The sequence below is a fragment of the Mobula birostris genome, chromosome 7 (assembly GCF_030028105.1).
Source record: "Mobula birostris isolate sMobBir1 chromosome 7, sMobBir1.hap1, whole genome shotgun sequence".
NCBI classification, from domain to species: domain Eukaryota; kingdom Metazoa; phylum Chordata; class Chondrichthyes; order Myliobatiformes; family Myliobatidae; genus Mobula; species Mobula birostris.
This window is the reverse complement of record NC_092376.1, coordinates 113942269-113960152: the sequence shown is the minus strand read 5'-3', so window position 1 is coordinate 113960152 and position 17884 is coordinate 113942269. Positions and strand designations below refer to the sequence as shown.

Genomic DNA, 17884 nt, shown 5'->3' with positions numbered 1-17884 from the left:
TCCTTCAGTTCCAGTTTTCACGCTACACCTGAGATTAGACATAGCAAGAGGTCCCCAGATGGATCCAAAAGAAACATGGGATGTAATGAAGGACCAGGTTTGCACTGACTGTGGCTGGGTAGGTAAGAATGGAACCAAGTGGAGTACTTCCCATCTAGTGGCTTGTTGACCACATCATTCTCCTCCACCTTGAAGGAAGTCGGCATGATGGACTAAGTTAACGATTGTGGACGAATCAAGAAGGCCAGTAAGGAATAGTCTGTTATTGCAATCCAAGGGGGCGGTTTGCAGTTTTGACTGTTTTCGTGTTGCGAATGGGCACAACCCTGACTGGGGAAAATGGAAACACAAGAGTCTGAAAATGGAAGGATATGGAGCTACAGGACCAAGATCAATGGGTTTGGCAAACCGTTTGCAAGTTGAATACGGAGTGTCAATTTGCAAGAAAAGTGTCTCTGAGTTGTTTATTGAGAAAGTGTTGACAGATTGCTAAGATTGCACCTGAGGAGTGAACACCTTTAACAATACCCAGTAACATGAGAACCAGGAAGGTCAATGTAATGACATTAGGGTTGAGGACAATGGGAAGTTGATGGCATGAAGAAACTAGAGAACGTGCAAAATTGGAGAAGTCTTTTCTCACTTGGAAGATGACGTGTCATTTTTCCCCTATCACCAAGGGTTAAGTCGCCTTCTTTGGCCTCCTGACAATCTTTCACTGATCATGCTCCATCGACCATGTGGGACGTTTTACATTAAAAACATTATCAGCATCTATTTTGATTAGATTCCGAAACACTATAATCATTTGAGCGTCGATGTAACTTTACAATGCGGAACACACCTTAGGTGAATGAACTAGGATGGGGTGACTGACCTCTCTTAATACCTCTATTCCCCGGGTCATCTCCGTAAGGTTCATCATGCCTAAGTGTGCCATGCCTTCTAGACTGACTCAATGTACCTCTCCTCAACTCTTTATACCTATTCCCCCGCAAAATAAAATGCCTTGGTCATGTGTGTTAGTTAGGGCAATCCAAGTTCTGCTGTTCCTTTCTCTCGGTCCCAATTGGAGAAGTTGTATTCATTCATCCCAGTATATTTCGAGCTACGATCACTGACCATCGGAATATGTTCCAAAACTGTAGATAGCGGATATTCCCCGAATGATTCACAACCACCTACCGTGTCAAATTTCCGCGTTTGTGTTCGTGTGTTCACTTACGTGAATGTGTGAATGCGCCACTAACGTACCGGAGGGAATATTAAAATTGACACGGTTTTATGACAATTGCGAGTGCCGCAAACCAGAGTTTGATGTTACAGGGGGTGTCAATCGGTCTGTGGTACTCTGACCCAGCAAAGCCCTCCACCGCCTGGCTATCGAGAAAACTTGTTTACCTTTATAAAACACGCTTTTTTCCAATATATTTTATTGTGGAAAAAATATTTCCTTATTATTCTGTAGTATGGACATGCCAGTGGTGACACACATTTATTTACAATCGACAAAGACCATTATAAAACAGATCTATGGGGAGAGGCGAGATGAGACATTAACATCAAGAAACGGGGATCACACAGTACCGTTCACGTACACCAGGTCCTCGGCGCTACACTCCTACAGACCATCTTTTTCTCAGTTTAAAACCCGTAGAAACTTGCAAATGAGTTTTTCTCTCATTCGCACACATCCCCTTGTGTTCAGGCTGCGCGCAAGGCCACACCGGGCCTTGCTGGTATTTTAATGTTTTTTTAAAAAAATCCTCCGACCTAAAACGTGAAAAAAAAAACACCATCCCCGTAACTCTACCTGCAAAGACGCCGGACGCTACCAACTCCTCTGAAAAGAATTATATTCTCAGTGAGCGGCGTGGGGGCGGAGTGGGCTCTATCCCGACTAGCGTTCCAATCCCAAGGTCATCTTCAGCGAGGACGATCCGCTTTCAACTTGCTGCACTCGAACAGATTTCTTAACAAAGATTCTCGTTAATTAAACTATAATCACACTGTTGAAGTTTGTTTTTAAGTCCACCTTTGTGCCCTGTGTCTTGATCAGAAGTGGAATCGGTAATTCCACAATGGGCCAGTATAATTAAGCGTGTGAAATTAATAACCTCAGTCCATCTGTCCGGCTGCTCGCAGTCATCATTGCACGAATTATACTGAAACATTTGAATGTTTTAATCCAGGAGGCCTCTAATCTTCAGAAATCACATCAATGTCCTCCGGGCTGGTCTGTCTGGTGGCCATTCTCCACCTGTTGACGTGCTGTGTCCCTTTCCTTTTCTGCTGTGTGTCCGGGCTCTCCTCCTCCAGTTTCTGTCGCTTGTATTTAGTCCTTCTGTTCTGAAACCAGACTTTCACCTGGTGGGAAAAGCAGGAAAATAGTTAAGTGTTTTCCTACATCCTATTTCAGTTCGAGTTTAGAGCCGCTCATAAGTACGGTGAGCTCCGGGTACAATGAAAAACTTGCTTGCAGCACCGTCACGGGCGCGTAAATTCAAACATACTTTACATAAATTATACAAGACATTGGAGAATAAGACCGTGCGAAACAAGACATTGATGCAAAATCCATCTAACATAATATTACATAGAAATCAGGATAGCCCGGGGATATTCCCAGATCCTGGGAGAATCCAAAAACCGGCACGGTATGCGGGAGAACAGTATTGTGTGGCATACTTACCTACTCTGGGTTTGCACAACTATCTATTTCAATCACTTTTATCGAAACCGGCTATAGTGTCCTGAGCTGAAGGGAGAGATGGACAAAATTAGCCGCATTTTCCACCCCTCTCTTCCCTGCTTCCCTGCCTTCTCCTCCAGGTGTTTGTACGAGCATGGGATCTTTATTCTAAATACCGCCCATCCTCTCACTTTTTTAAAGAAAAACAATCTTCGTGCTTTTTCTGGACTGCTATTCAAAGCTGTGCAAGTTCCAATACACGGACTTCTAATATCCACACACTAGTCGTGTTGATTTGAAAAGCTAAATGTAAATCGTCCTGCTCTTCCTTCTCAACCCCGAGTAAATTAGCAGAATCTGGAAATCCAAAGCAACACACGCAAAATGCTAGAGGAACTCAGCAGGCCAGGCAGCATCTATAGAAAAGAGTACAGTCGACGTTTCGGCTGTGTACTCTTTTGCATAGATGCTGCCTGGCCTGCTGATTTCCTCCAGCATTTGGCTACTGTTTCTTCCCTCCAGCTACGACCCTCAGTTCTCACTCTCCCCGCGATGTTCATGGATCACGGCGCCCTTTTGGGGTCAGCTACCTCTATCGGCAGCGAACTATATGCAACAGTCCACATGTGCGGGGTCCTCGTACTTTGACGGGGGCAGGATGAACATTATGTGTCTCTGCAGCTAGGCATCGGTAAATTCAAGTGTCCCTTATCGATTTTCTTTTACATTTGCGTTACCCAGTTAAACCTGCGGTGTCTCTATCGGTTCCATATTCCGAGGCAAACCGCTTTAATAAATATCAAATTGTCCTTCAGGTGCCCGCAAAGTCTAATGTTTTGATATATTGGCCGGCAAGATGAACGCTGCTATTTTTTTTCCATTTTATCTACAGGAGTTTCCTTGAACTGTATGGATTTGCATTTATATGGCGCTTTTCACAACCTGGGGACGATATATGTTCAACTAGAAGGAAGAAAGGAAGCGACGTTTGCTCTCTGCGAAGCGCATTACCATCAATGCAGTTCTTTAGAATTGTAATCACACTTTTAATGTAGGAACCTCAATAAGTGGTTTGGGTACAGTGAGGTTCACCTGGTAGAAATACAGAAGGTTACAGCCTGGGGGGAAAAAAGTCATTCCGCTGGTCGAGTCCGTGTCAGCTTTACACAAGAGCAATCCGGTTATTGAGGACCATTTATCCTGAGTCCTCAATAAGGCAATTGGACAGATGAATGTTTGCATGGTCGTTGTTCGGAAATTTTTAAGCCTGTGGAATACTAATCACATCTTGACCATCAATCCTGTTCCAATTCCATCCTTGGTCCTTACTTCCCCGTTTCTCATTTTCCTTCTCCTCCCAAATCTATTTAAAACTCTGCATATGACGACTTTGTAACTCTGCCCGTTATTTGAGATATCGTTGCACAGAGGATTCCATCTGGAATTATCTGCGTTTTTATTTCTGCTCCTTCTTGAAGCTTGACTTTCTCCGCTCGTAAAGTTCGTGACCCCAAAGTATCAACTAGACTTCGCAAACGTGGATTGGCCTCTCTTCGGGGTGGAAGTGATTTATAAACGTGAAACTCCACGTGGAGGTGCACATCCAGTTGCCCAAAACCAATAAAACTACTACTATGTTCATTTTCTGACTTATTTGTCTAAAAGTTTCTATCATTACTGAAATTATTTACTAAAAATCGAAGAATTACAAAAACCTTTTTTATTGTGATTTTGCTGCTTGAGTTAACGCCAAATTGTGGGTTTTTTTGTGAATTCCGTTTCATCTCATTGAAATCTGCTCGGATCTCCCCAGTTATCCAAATACGTTGACTTTGCTTGTTATACTTAGTCATGTCCGTGTTCACGTGAACTTACTCGATCTACATCAGCTCAATTTCCCCACCCACGCCTCCCCAGATCTTTTCCAAAAAGAGTGGTAATATATTAGCTATTCTCCAGCTGTCCTCTACATAACCCGACTTCTCTAACGGCACATAAAAAAAACATAATGTATTTCTATAAAGCCAAACAAAATGTGTTCCTTAACCGGATAGTTTATTTCGGAAACCACGCTGGATTTCGAAATTTATGACAATTTCAAGGTTCTCCGTGCCATTTCTCCGGTGATGGGCCTGAGCTACTTTGGAAGCAGTTAGTCAATACTTAAACATTGAGAATGGAAGTGTCAATGCAGTTGCCAATACATCAGTCCAGGAGGATCCGATCTGACTAAATTTTACCTACGATGTTCACAATGTTCATTTGTGTTTAATATTTGGGATTCTGGAGCATGGCGTAGGTAGAATTCTCTTATCACGAGAATAATATTGAATGGGAAATGCGCTGAGATTACGAATATACGCTTCTATCATGCCAGGGTGACATTAAACAAGACCCCATTCTTAGCGTTTTAACTATAGTGTTAATCGAATTTTAAAACCGAGTACCGAGGAAATATCAATGTTTATGTTCTGGAATAACCAAATCAAGGTGTATGATACAGTTCATCTAAATAATGAGTTATCAGATGAACATTGTAGACAAGCATGTATAAAATGGCAGCGCTAACAGAAATGTAAGGGTAGTATTTTTTATTTGGGAGTGGGTACTGGCGATTCACGATTCTCCTCCGCAGGAAAAGTAAATATCTAAGATGGAGAAGGGAGTTCAATGCGGGTTGATGAAGATCGTCGTGGGCTGCGGTCGGTTTGGCGATGGGCGTCCCATCTTTTTATCGTGTTAATCTCAATTGGTTTGATCTCCAAATCAATATCAAAATAAACGGAACATGACACCCCGCCGGTTCTTCTCTCAGAGCTTTGCTTGTTTGTTGCCAGAACGGCCTGACTGCGGTTCTACTTACGCTCCATGGCGCCACATTCAAAACTTAATCCAAATATCATTTCATCGGCAGCCTACTGAGAGACGATGAGTCCTTCCCTCTGGTTAATATAACCAGGTTTTGGTCTGTTTAAATACTGCAAAGGAAATGTGCTGTTAATCCCCGCTGTCAAATGAGGTTTATTGTCATGTGAGGGACGCGTACACCTGTACTCCTGCAGGAGCAGCACAGGCGGAGAAAGGGAAAGCGCGAGCTGCAACTAAAAGAAACGGAGACTTGATTTCCTAAAACAGAGTAAATAGTTGATCTTTTGCCTGGACACGCATACGGAGCCCGCGAGTACGTTTTAACGAATGGAAAAGATTCGTTTTTACTGTTTAATTTGCGCACAGATTCCCCAATCCAGAGAGACAGAAAAAAATCCCGGCTGAGAATTGCCCAATATGACAGCAGGATGAATTAGGAGAAATATTTTTAGTTCTGTCACAATGCAACGAATTCCTCCTGGTTCTTCTGCTTAATGACAATACTAACTAAACAGGTTGCCAGCACTGTTTGTGTTACGTGTATGCTTGTGATATATAAAGTATTTCCCACTGTATCTGTACATCGATGGGCTAAGGAATTCTATTGCATAATAACGCTGGTCATAAACCACGTTGGCCTTATTGGTTTTCCTTTCTCAAAGAACTTCGAGCTCATAATATGTGAAGAGATTTTGCAACATTCATGAGGGATGTTATGTTTGTATAAAACTCTCCCTGTAAGAATATTCTAGCTGAAAATGATTGTTTTGTGTTGAGCATCGAAACACAGAATTGATACAAACAAAATGAATTTATTATTTTCAGGGGATGTGACGGGTTTTCACATTGAAATCCACGGGTACAAGCTGAATTTAACCACAACTCACAGGGGATATTCCTGTCCTTGACAATGGGTCGGGGCAAGATGGCAAACTATGGTTTGGGGCATGAAATTATACAGAAACCCAGCAAGGAGTGGAAGCTAATATAGGGAGCAGAAAAACGGAGCAGTAGCAAGAGATTTGATTCGGTCCCTTTAACTTCATTCGATTCACTGCAGACATTTTCTATTAAATAATTTTAATGATACAATAAATATATCGGAGAATTTTCCACCAAACCGAACCCAAAATACATTCTCACTTCTACTACTTCGCTTCATCCCATTCATCAATAGGGTCTCCACACCCACCAATCTCCTTCGTGCCCGTGTTACAAAGAAATGGAACTGTGGGGGACCCCGGCGTTTTATTTGAAGAAGGCCACATTACCGTTAAATCGAGTGAATAGTGGAGGGGATTAGCCACATCCCCGTCTTACTTTCATTCCAGAATAAATCTTTATCTCACACTGCACCGACAAGCTCTTTGAGTCCCCGGCGCTTACACGCGGTTCGAAAACTTTTTATTGTTCTAAAATTGATCGGACCCCACAATTACCCAAATCTAGGGCGCATCGGCGGCTCGTTTTGTTTATGGTTGTCTGGAATTATGGTATTGTGGAACAGATGAAATGTAAACGGGTTAGTCGTCAGTGATGTGAAGTGCAAAGTGCTTGTCAGCACCCTTGGCATGACCTCTGGTGATGGAGTACAGTACACAGTGGTGAGGAGCTTTTCCATCTTCTTCGGCTCCGTAAAGCGGAGGTACATTAGCTCCAGGCAACGTTTCTATCTTGGCCCATTAACTCCATATCCACCAGAAAGCATTCAAGTTGATCATTAAAAAGTAACCTGCCTCAAACACAAATCGGATTGAAAGACCAAGAATATAAATAAAAGCTAATTTTCCTCAAGAAAACTCTCCTCAACTCAACTAACGCAATATCCAGCTGCATTTCGAGGAGTGAATTCACTGAGATATTTTCCTCGGTGGTTGTGTTGCATTTATGTAATATATGATCAAATATGGATCTCAGATCATTTATAGACATTGCAATTTGAAACTAATGTTGACAGACATTATTGTTGTGCCTGTTAAAACCAGTGATCTTATCGCAGTGTCGAAACACCGTGTAATTTACTTTTAATTTATACTCTCTGAAAGTTTGGAAATATGTGTTCATTTTTTGTGATATGTTAACAATCAGTCGATATGGTGAGAAAATGTCAAAAATAAAATAATTGACTGCGGTGAACGAAAACCTGGAATAATCTGTCTATTTTGGCCTCAGGAGAAAATGTACTTTTCGCATACTTATGTTTCTCAAATAGAGGGGGGTCGGGTCTCTGGATCTGCGGCTGTACGTACATGACAGCGATCCATTTAAAGGGGATTAGGAGATGTGCTCAGAAAATACTTGACTAGACCAGGCCAGGCATGTAATAACCATCGATGCTTTAACACGCCCGAACAATATTAAGTATTGGGAGCTTAATTCCTCTTAAAACAAAACTCCGAAGACATTCCCTATTATTTAAATCTAAGGACGACAGAAATGGAATCAAATTTACACGAAGGCACGCACGCATCTCCATCATCGAGTAACAATACCTTTCCCTTTGGCCCTTGAGCCTGTGGGATTGGTGAGAGTAGGAATGTTCATTATATTTACGGCGTATTTAAATATAATCTTGTCTCCCGGTGTTTTAGTATACCATTATAGTTTAGATGCTTTCATTCTAGTATACAGTACCCTGAGCCAGGAGGACTCTTTTATACTTGGGCAACAAATTCATTCATTACTTAGCTGGATCAATTTCAATGGGCAAAATCTAATACGACTAAGGGAATGTCAGAAGCATTCTCCCGTCAACACTGGGACGCATTACAACTCCTTGACTGCTCCACGCAACACTGGACTCCGTATGTCTGACTTTGATCCTGTACCTCTATAATCACATCAATATTTCCTTGCGTCCGGGCAAAGCGTGTCTCAAAGAACTATGAGGACGAATTCTTCCCTCTTATTTTGTAAAATTTAAGCGATCCATTAATCGTGACACTGTCAATGGGGAAAAAATTACGGTCAACCCACAAAATCTTAAGTACTAATGGGTAAATGATTGGATTTGTAATTCTCGATTGAGAGATACGTATTTGATTCGTTCAGCCATGAAAAGGAGGAGGCGTGAGCATTTACTAGGAGGGGTTTGAGAGCCTGGGTTAGATTTTCTTCCAATCGGTGGTTATCTTGTTCAAGGTGAATATTGAATGATTTGGGAGTTAGTTTCGTTTAGTGCAAGCAAGGAAAATGGGCCGAACCTCTAATAATTATCCTATAAAAGACGAGGGCAGCAATGGCCGAAAATTTGATAAAAATTCTAAACCGATATTCCACACCACATATAACAACCTGAATTGATGATTGTACTGTAATTAAATGCATTCTCTTGCTTACTGAATATGTTTATAAACGTACTTAAAGAAATTTAACTTCTCTTAAGCATGCGCATTGCTCATCTGATTCCTCCAAAAGTACTTTATTCAATTAGGAATCGGATATAAAGTGACTGGATGTTATAATCCTGTATAGAAACGACAAACAGCAAACCAAACTTAATCTCCTTCCGCCCCCCTCACCTCTCTCTCTCTCTCTCTCTCTCTCTCTCTCCCTCTCTCTTTCTCCTCTCTTTCCCCCTCTCTTTCTCCTCTCTCTCCCCCTCTCTCCCTCTCTTTCTCTCTCCCCCCGCTCCCTCTTCCTCTCCCTCTCTCTCTCCTTTCCCGTCTCCCTCTCCCTCTCTCTGTATAAGTATAATGGTAGGCTGATTGTGTGTTTGTTTGTATGGACGAATGTATATTTATGTGTGCGTGTCTATAAGCCTGTTTGCGTGACAGTTTCTCTCGCGTCTGCATCTGCGGCTTCGTATGTGTATGTGTACCAGAGTAGTTCTATGAAAATGTCAGTTTGTGTCTATGAATTTGCATTCTGTTCCCGTATGTACTCCGCTAAATGGGTCCATAGTGTTTGCTATATACGTCTGAGTATGACTCGCCGTGCGGAAAAACATATGCAAACATTTACTTTGGTGTGTGGAAAAAAATATATTATTTTGGAACCCTCTCTAAACTGACGCAAATGATGACAGGAAATTTTAACCATTTTTTTCCTCCATAGATGCTGCCTAAACTGTTGAGAATTTCTGATCCAGAATCTTCTGTTTTACTGTCAAAATGTGTACGGCCTTCTCGCCTTACCCAGCGTCAACCTGATATCCGTAACTGTACACTTAACCTCTAAAACGTTTCATTAGGTGGGTCCTGCATCTCATGTATCCGCTAGGAATAGTGTAAAATATCTAAGAAAAGATATATTCAGATTATATAAACGACTTACAAGGTCCCACTCACATGAATCTAATTGTCGGTGATATATACTTTTATAGAGCAGTAACTAATTGCTATGTGCTTGAGACATTCTATTATCAAAGGATAAACAATTAGAACGTAAACATGTGATGGGCTTGACATTATTGTTGCTTCATTGTGAATGGGACGTGGCTTTTAAAGCAACAACTGGAATCAAGTAACTAGTGGATTAAATTACCAACGCAGATTTGCATCTTAGAAACTGACTTCAAAAGACAACCGTGTTAAGCAGTTTGCAGGATTGAAGACCTCACATCCTTCCATTTTAAAACAGTTTCCTTGAAGTAGCGTGCTATTCGATCTAACTATCATTGTAGTAAGAGTTGTCAGGGAAAAAAAATTACATCCCAGATTTATATTGCATCAAAACTTTAAATAGAAATCCAACTGTCATGATGTTTTGGTCAGCTTCGTTCACCCCAGACGCAGTAAAAAGCGATATCAATACAGGGCACGGTACCTTTAATTAAGCAAATTCCTAATGCATGATAAAATGCAGGATTTCAGGGCAAAGTTAATTTGTGTATTGAATTCCAATACATGTATCGCATCCATTGCTGCTAACCAAGTATTTAAACATGTATACAAACAAATTTTCTGATTCGTTATGCCTACAGTTCTCGGCACAACGGATATTGTTGTCCTCACCACCCCTCAGGAGTCGGCCCGTTTCAAAGCCTTCTGTACACCACATTTAAACATTACCACCTCTGCGAGTTAACCTCTGGTAGATCATGTTGACGCACTACGGGTATAATTCAGATCTCACTGCAGTATCGCAGCTGATGCAGATTAAGGAGTGCATCCTAACACATATATTTGTTCATATGCAGTCTGTCCAAACGCCAAGCCAACTGACAATTACTAACGTGTCTTTTGTCAACACTGTATATTTCTATGAGTCTCGATCTATCTGCACCTCTCCGTAATACTCCTCCCTGACTGATTCTAATGAGTCGTTCTTAATAAGATGTGACTCAATCCTGCTTGTTAATTTTTGTTGCTAGTGCTCTTATTTAGAAGCATGTGACCTGTTACATTAGTAAAAAGTGATAGTTTCCATTTTACACCAGACTGTGTATGGGGATGGCACTATAATGACCAAAAAAATCATTCTACGGCAACACTCGTGCATGCCGACAGAAGTTCCATTTATTACCACCTCCTAGTTATGTGCCTTTCTTGTTTGTAAAGACAAAAGCGTCCGCAGTTAAAACATAATACAGCGTTCTCTTCCTAATTAAAACCTGAGTCGTTTTTACCACCGATCTATTTCACGGACTTTTGTTTTCTTGTTTTTGAACCACAATCACGAAGGCCCCAGAAACCCAGGTACAACAATAAGCTGGCATTTTGTCAAAATATTGTCGGACTGAAGGACAGTTCAATGCCGCGATATTTTCCTTCAGCCTTTCCTTCTGATCTTCCACCGAGCAGAAATGTTCTATTTTTGATTTTTTTTCCGCTCTTAGCCCCTACCCCACCATCCACCGCCCCCCCCCCAGCTCTTCTACATGCCAAGTCAAATTGGGAGATCGTTTTAAATTGCTTAAATTACGTCTGTTGGACGCATTAAGCAAAAATTCGGATTAAAGAGTATTCGCATTTGTAAAGAATGATTATCATTTGTGTACAGGCAGGAGGAAACTTGAAATCATTTTTCAATTGTACAGCGACTGCCCTGCCTCAAATACAATATCGCTGACTCTGTGTGTGTGTGTGTGTGTGTGTGTGTGTGTGTGTGTGTGTGTGTGTGTGTGTGAGCGAAAGAGTCCAATCGGCCTTTTGTGTTACGTCAACTAGAGTTATCCAATTAGTCCTACTCTCCCGCTCTTTTCTCACAGGCCCACAAACTTCCCCTTACCGAGCATGCATGTACTCTCCGGAATTATTGCTTCTACAGCAGGGCAAACCGTTGCATTAAAAAAAACATTCCCCTCGCCACCCCGCGCCACAACTCCCAGTCGTCCCGTGTTTCCTTTGCCAGATGCAGGTATTCCTGCATTCTTACCTGCGTTTCCGTGAGACACAAGCTGCTCGCCAATTGTTTTCGCTCGGCTCCCACCACATAGTGATTTTTCTCGAAGGCTCTTTCTAGTCTCAGGAGCTGGGACGGGGAGAACGCTGTTCGAATCCGCTTAGGCTTCCTGGTGAAAGGGCCGTGAAGCAGGAGGCTTTCGGCTCCTCCCTCGCCGCCTGGAAACAGAAAAGAACAGGGGTGCATTTAATAGCAGGAATCGTTTCCGCTTTAATACCCCAGTATTTTAGCTTGATAGTTTTAAGTTGCTTTGAAAATACGATCAGAAATAACGATTTTATATTGTGAGTTCATATATAAACTGGCTGTAATTATACAGGCACGGCTGTTATTACACTTTAACATATTGGTAGCTGTACACTAGCAAAATTCTCACTTTAGCCAATATGTTTTTTCTCCGTGCCAATACTCGTGATACTTTTAACTTATCACTTCAAATTGTTCCACAGCCATCCTTAACGATAAACAGCAATACATCACCCCCGCGCTGTACAATTTAAACTGCTTTCTCCAAACACAAAGCACACTTTGAAAGACAACATTACCGAATCTTTTACCGGACTGTGTTAAATGGACATTATCGCTAATTTTCACGCTTCTGCTGCAGTACCACGCTGTATAACTACCGTACAAATATGCTTGATGTCAAAATGTAAATTTGAACTTTAAAAACCAGTATGTTTATTCAATATATTTAGCTGCGCTTATCTATCGGGTGGAAAGGAAGCGGTCCAAGTAATATTACTTTTGCAAGGAAGCAGTTAGCATTAACGAAAAACGAATATTAATTGTGTAGTTATTAGTATATGTGCGGTCGCTGAAACGTAAGAAAGTGTTATAAATTAGATATGCACAGTGTAATTAAACACTATTACTCTGCAATTTGCCAACAAAATTCACACTTTAAAAGGAAAAGAAAAAGAACACTGATTTTGGCACAATTCCCATTTAATCAACAACATCACCATCGAAGTGGGTTCAGTAAAAAATGCTCCAGACTTATTTTGGGACTAACTTAATTAGACTCACAATCTTTTGTTTAGATGATATGGTTAAGAGTCGGTTGAGGGTTTTCTGTAAATTATCTCCTTTTTTTTTGAGTTTAGGATTATTTCGGCTAGATTTATGGAGGACGAGATGAGGAGTGCAAACGATAGACTTGTTCCGAGTTTGTTAGGCTTCGGTTTAGGAGTTGTAGAAAGTGTAGTTTTGTGTTGAGAATTAAATTAGGATTAGAATTAGGTTCAGTTTTTTTTAGGTTAGAATTTGATTTAAGGATTAGGGTTCGATACAATGCTCATGGATTGGTTTAAAGATGAGGTTTATTGTTTGGCTTGAGACGTAGGGTTTGATTAAGGGTTAGAACTAGACATTGTATGGAGGATTGGTTGAGGATTTGGATTTGGGTTTACGGAGTTGAGCTTAGTTTTAATAAAGTCGTGTAAGTTTGTCGTTTAAGATTTGGAGTTCGCGCTTTGTTTGACGTTAACAGAAACTGCAGAATGTTCCGCTGTCAACAACTAAAGACTGGGAACCAATGTCTCTTCCAGCTCCACCCCCCACTTCCCTCCTCCGCGCTCTCTCTGATGCCTCGTCCTTATCTTTGTGTTGAAATTATATCTGTCAATGAAGGAAGTTGTCGTCCATTCTCCCACACAACAGGCAGACACTGGGATACCAATCTGTAATCCGGGATAATTTGACAACTCGCTAATTTATATCGCCAGCGAAAACTATTATTGCTTTTCGAAAAATGTTGAACGGCGATTTGCAGGAGCCTCCTGCTGAGGCTTTGTGAGGAACCCTGCTACAAAACGCAGAGCGATTGTGAGGTAAAGTGAGGCAGAGCGTGACTCTGAGTGGGAAAGTCTTTGCCCTAAATGTTGGGCAACCCTCGTGCCTGACAGCTTCACCCTTTAAAGTCGAAAGTCATCTTCTCAACCTTCGCAGAAAAAAATTATGTTTTTACTTAATCTATGATTTTACTGAATGTAGACAGTCTTTCTCTTTGCGACCAATGGATTTCTTTCCCTGTATTTGAATCTATCGTAGTTTAATTGTTTTAACGTTAAATAATCTATATACTAATCCTTAAACCATACTGCTCGACTACAAACGGATCCACCCAATGCAAATATAAGTTTTGTTTTGCTCGGCACAGTTCAGTCTGCTCTCGGCGTTATGAGCATTAAACTACAGGCACGGCGTCAAAAGATACCTTTAACACCAACAGGTTTTTAGACTTGTATGATAAAACCATTCATAAAGCCACAAAGCATAAGAGCAGAATTAGGCTATTCAGCCCATCGAGTCTGCCCCGCCTGTCGATCATGGCTGATTCATCTTTCGTCTCATCCCTATCTCCTGCCTTCTGCCTTGACCTTTGATGCACTTACTAGCAAGAACTGCTTTAAGTACGCCTAATGTCTTGGCCTCTACGATCGTCTGTAGCAATGAATTCCACAGGTCCACCACTCTCAGTCTAGAGAACTTCCTCCTCATCTGTTCTAAAGGGACTTTCTTTCTTTCTGAAGCTGTGTCCTCTGGTCCTGGTCTCCTCCAATATTGGAAGCATCCTCTCCACGTCCACTCTCTCGAGACCTTTCATTGTTGGGTAGGTTTCACTGAGATCCACCATTACTCTCCTAAACTCCAGTGAGTGCGGGCCCAGAGCTATCAAACGCTCCTCACCCGTTAATCCTTTCATTCCCGGAATAATTCTCGTGTACTTCCTCTGGACCCTCGCCAAAGCCAGAACATCGTCTCCTAGACAAGGGGCCCAGGACTGCTCACAATACCCCAAATGTCGTCTGATCAATGCCTTATAAAGCCTCAGCATTATATCCTTATTTGTGTAGTCTAGTTTTCTTGAAATGGATGCTAACATTGCATTTGCCTTCCTTACCACCGACTCAACCTGCAAGTTAACTTTTATAGAATCCTGTACTAAGACCCTTGGACCTCTGATTTCCAAATTCGTGCTCCGTCTATGCCTTTATTCCTTCTACCAAGGTCATGACCATACCCTTCCCTGCACTGTATTCCATCGGCCACTCTCCTAATCTGTTCAAGTCCTTCTGCAAACTCCCTGCTTCCTCAACCCTACCTACCCTCCATCCCCGGTACTGTGCCACATATAGTTAGCATGTCTGACTTAGCACAATGTAATAACGTTGTGTATTGCACTGTACTGCTGCCGCAAAAAAAAACAAATAACATGGCATATGTGAGATTCTGATATGAGTCTCTGTTGTGGATTGAGAGTGGGAAGGGGCAGGGAGGTGGAAATCGTGGTTGGGAGAGATGGGGAGCGGGAAGCACCAGAGAGACATTCTGTAATGATCAATAAACTAATTGTTTGGAATGAAATGACCTTGCCTGATGCCTCAGGGCTGGTTGTGTCTGCACTCGCGCCACCCCCCACCCCTGGCACTCCTCTGCCACTCTGCCACCTGCCCCGCGCTCCTCCCGCGGCGCTCCGCCCTCGCCATTCCCAACATCCTTCGCTCCCGCCAGATTTACAAACTCGCTCTCCGCTCCGCGTTGACAAAGATACAGAGCTGTGTAAACGTCTTAGGCATCCTGGCCATGTGTATGTGCCTAAGACTTTTGCACAGTACTATATCTTTGTTTATTAGATTTGGCCACAAAGCCATCAATTCTGTCACCTAGATCACTAAAATATAACTTGCAAAATAGTCACCCCAACACCGACCCTTGCGGAACACCATCGTCAGGGGTAGCCAACGAGAAAAGACCTTCTTTATTCCTGTTAGTTTAAACAGGCCAGAAGTATTTTTTAAAAACTACTGTCAGAATTCATCTATATCTCAGGATCGCATTTGTTTCTTGGAATGAAAGGGAAGTACGCAGATCTCCTGTTCATTATATCTGCCAGAGACTCCCTTTAGTCACCGAGAAGACGACGACAACAAAAGGTGGGGCCTTTAAAGCTTCTCGGGCAGTTTTGCAACTGTTTAACCACAATGAGCTTTCGGGAAAAGTTGTTGGACAGTCCAGATTCCGGAAAAAAATACACAAGGAAATAAAAAATAAAAACTGCCAAATATTATAAACCAGGCTCCGGAATTATCTTGTGGCGATTGGATGGTGTTTGTGTGTTGGGTGGGGGCGTGGAGAGGGGTGGGGATGGTTAGGGATAGAGCCAAAATTTGGAAGAAGGAAACGGTGGCGGGGTACAGGTCAACAAATGAAGACGGTGCAAATAATACTCAATACCTAAGGGAGCTTCACATACACAAGATTAAAATTATGAAATGATTGTACGGATAAAGAAAAATAAAAACAAATAGATCGGGGATACTGTATTGTAGCAGAGACATTTTAGCACGAGTTATCATAATTATAAAAGTGACAAGTTTTACATTAACATGGAGGAGACTGCACATCAGGGAGGAACGGCTATGAGTCAGGTCGTTCTGGTTTCGTGATCTATACTTACAAGCACTCAAACAAAAATCGCCACTTGAAACTCTAATACTAGTTACTGAACCAGAGAATAATTCGTTCCCCAGGAACAAGAGAGTGCACATCTGTTTAGGAGAAAAAGGTTAGAAGGCAATAAATCCATAGAAGGGGCAGTTCATTTAACATGCTGTCTAAATATTTCATGGTCTGCACGCTTGTGACAGGAGAGCGCGGGTATACTTAATAATATCAGAGTACTAAGAATGACAAATGTGATTATTTGCTGCCGTTGTGCCATAAGCTCTTTTTTTGCAGAGTAAAAGAACCCACTGACTGGAACAGCATAGCTTACCTGCACACATCAAGAGTCAGCATAAAAATTAAAGTTCAAAGTCCAATTATTAACTAACTATGTATGGAGCATACAATCCTGAGATCTGTCTACTTCACAGACAGCCACGCAACAATGATAACCAAAACAATTACAGAATAATGAGTGAGGAAGCAAGGGATGTTTCGACATGGAAAGGATAGGGATTTGGGGGCTTGTGTACACTCGGCTGATCTTGAATGGAGTCCATCTTGAGTAGCAGACAGGAAGATTCTACAACGGTAGTCAAACTGCCCAATGCATCACCAGCACCAGCTTACCCATTGTCAAGGACATACAGACAGAACAGTGCCAGAAAAATAACAACAATATCATAAAGGATCCCACCCATCCTGCTCATGGACTGTTTGTCCCACTCCCATCAGGGAGGAGGCTACATAGCATCCATGCCAGGACCACCAGATTCAAAAACAGTTACTTTCCCAAAGCAATGAGGCTGATCAACACGTCCACCATCTGACCCACCCCACCATCACTTTTTTTATTTCCTGTCGAGTCACCTTATGTGCACACTCCTGCACCCAGCATCACTTTATGTACGTATGCACAATCAATCTAAGTTGTCTTATGTATTTATATTTATTGTGTTTTAGTATTATGTACTCTTTGTATTTTCTTTTTGTGTTCCATCGGATCTGGAGAAACAATAATCTCATCCTCCTTCATATTTATGCACTAAAAAGGACCTTAAACAATCTTGAATCTTGCTCAGCTGTACAGCAAAATAGAGCGCGGGCTTTCTTTGAACATAGTATAATGCTGCAGCAGCCTCAGTGAGAAACTATATACCTCTTTGCGTACTTTGCAAAGCTGGTCATAATTGTGCGGGAAGTACAACATGTATTTCCAACCTATGACAACATCAAGCAACAATGGCAGATTGCTATTGCACATGACATCCACAGAACCCTTCCCTAAATGGGCTTTAGGCAGAGCTGAAGGATCCCTCAGGCTTCCAATGCTTATGAGTCCAGACAGAGTAAATGCTCAAAGTATGCTTTTCAATCAGGCACATGTTCAGAATGGAAAAACTGAAAAATGTCATGACTTCATTAGCTCCTGTTAGCTTCCACACATGATGTTGAGTTCCAAGAGAAGATAGAGTTCAGGAGGTACATAGGAGGAATAGCTTTAAATTAACATGTCATATGTCGCATTGG

At 41.8% G+C, this 17884-nt stretch overlaps 1 protein-coding gene across 2 annotated transcripts in view; it reads right to left on the bottom strand.

The window, feature by feature from the left end:
* Positions 1-1461: 1461 nt before the first annotated feature.
* emx3 (empty spiracles homeobox 3) overlaps positions 1462-17884 on the bottom strand; it is a 28518-nt gene continuing 12095 nt past the window's right edge. For both annotated transcript variants that reach the window (XM_072264403.1, XM_072264402.1), the window contains exons 2-3: positions 11879-12063; positions 1462-2367 (exon numbers count right to left, since the gene is read on the bottom strand). In XM_072264403.1, the coding sequence (XP_072120504.1) occupies positions 2200-2367; positions 11879-12063 (353 nt within the window). In that variant the 3' untranslated portion in view covers positions 1462-2199. The remainder of the gene's footprint in view (positions 2368-11878; positions 12064-17884) is intronic.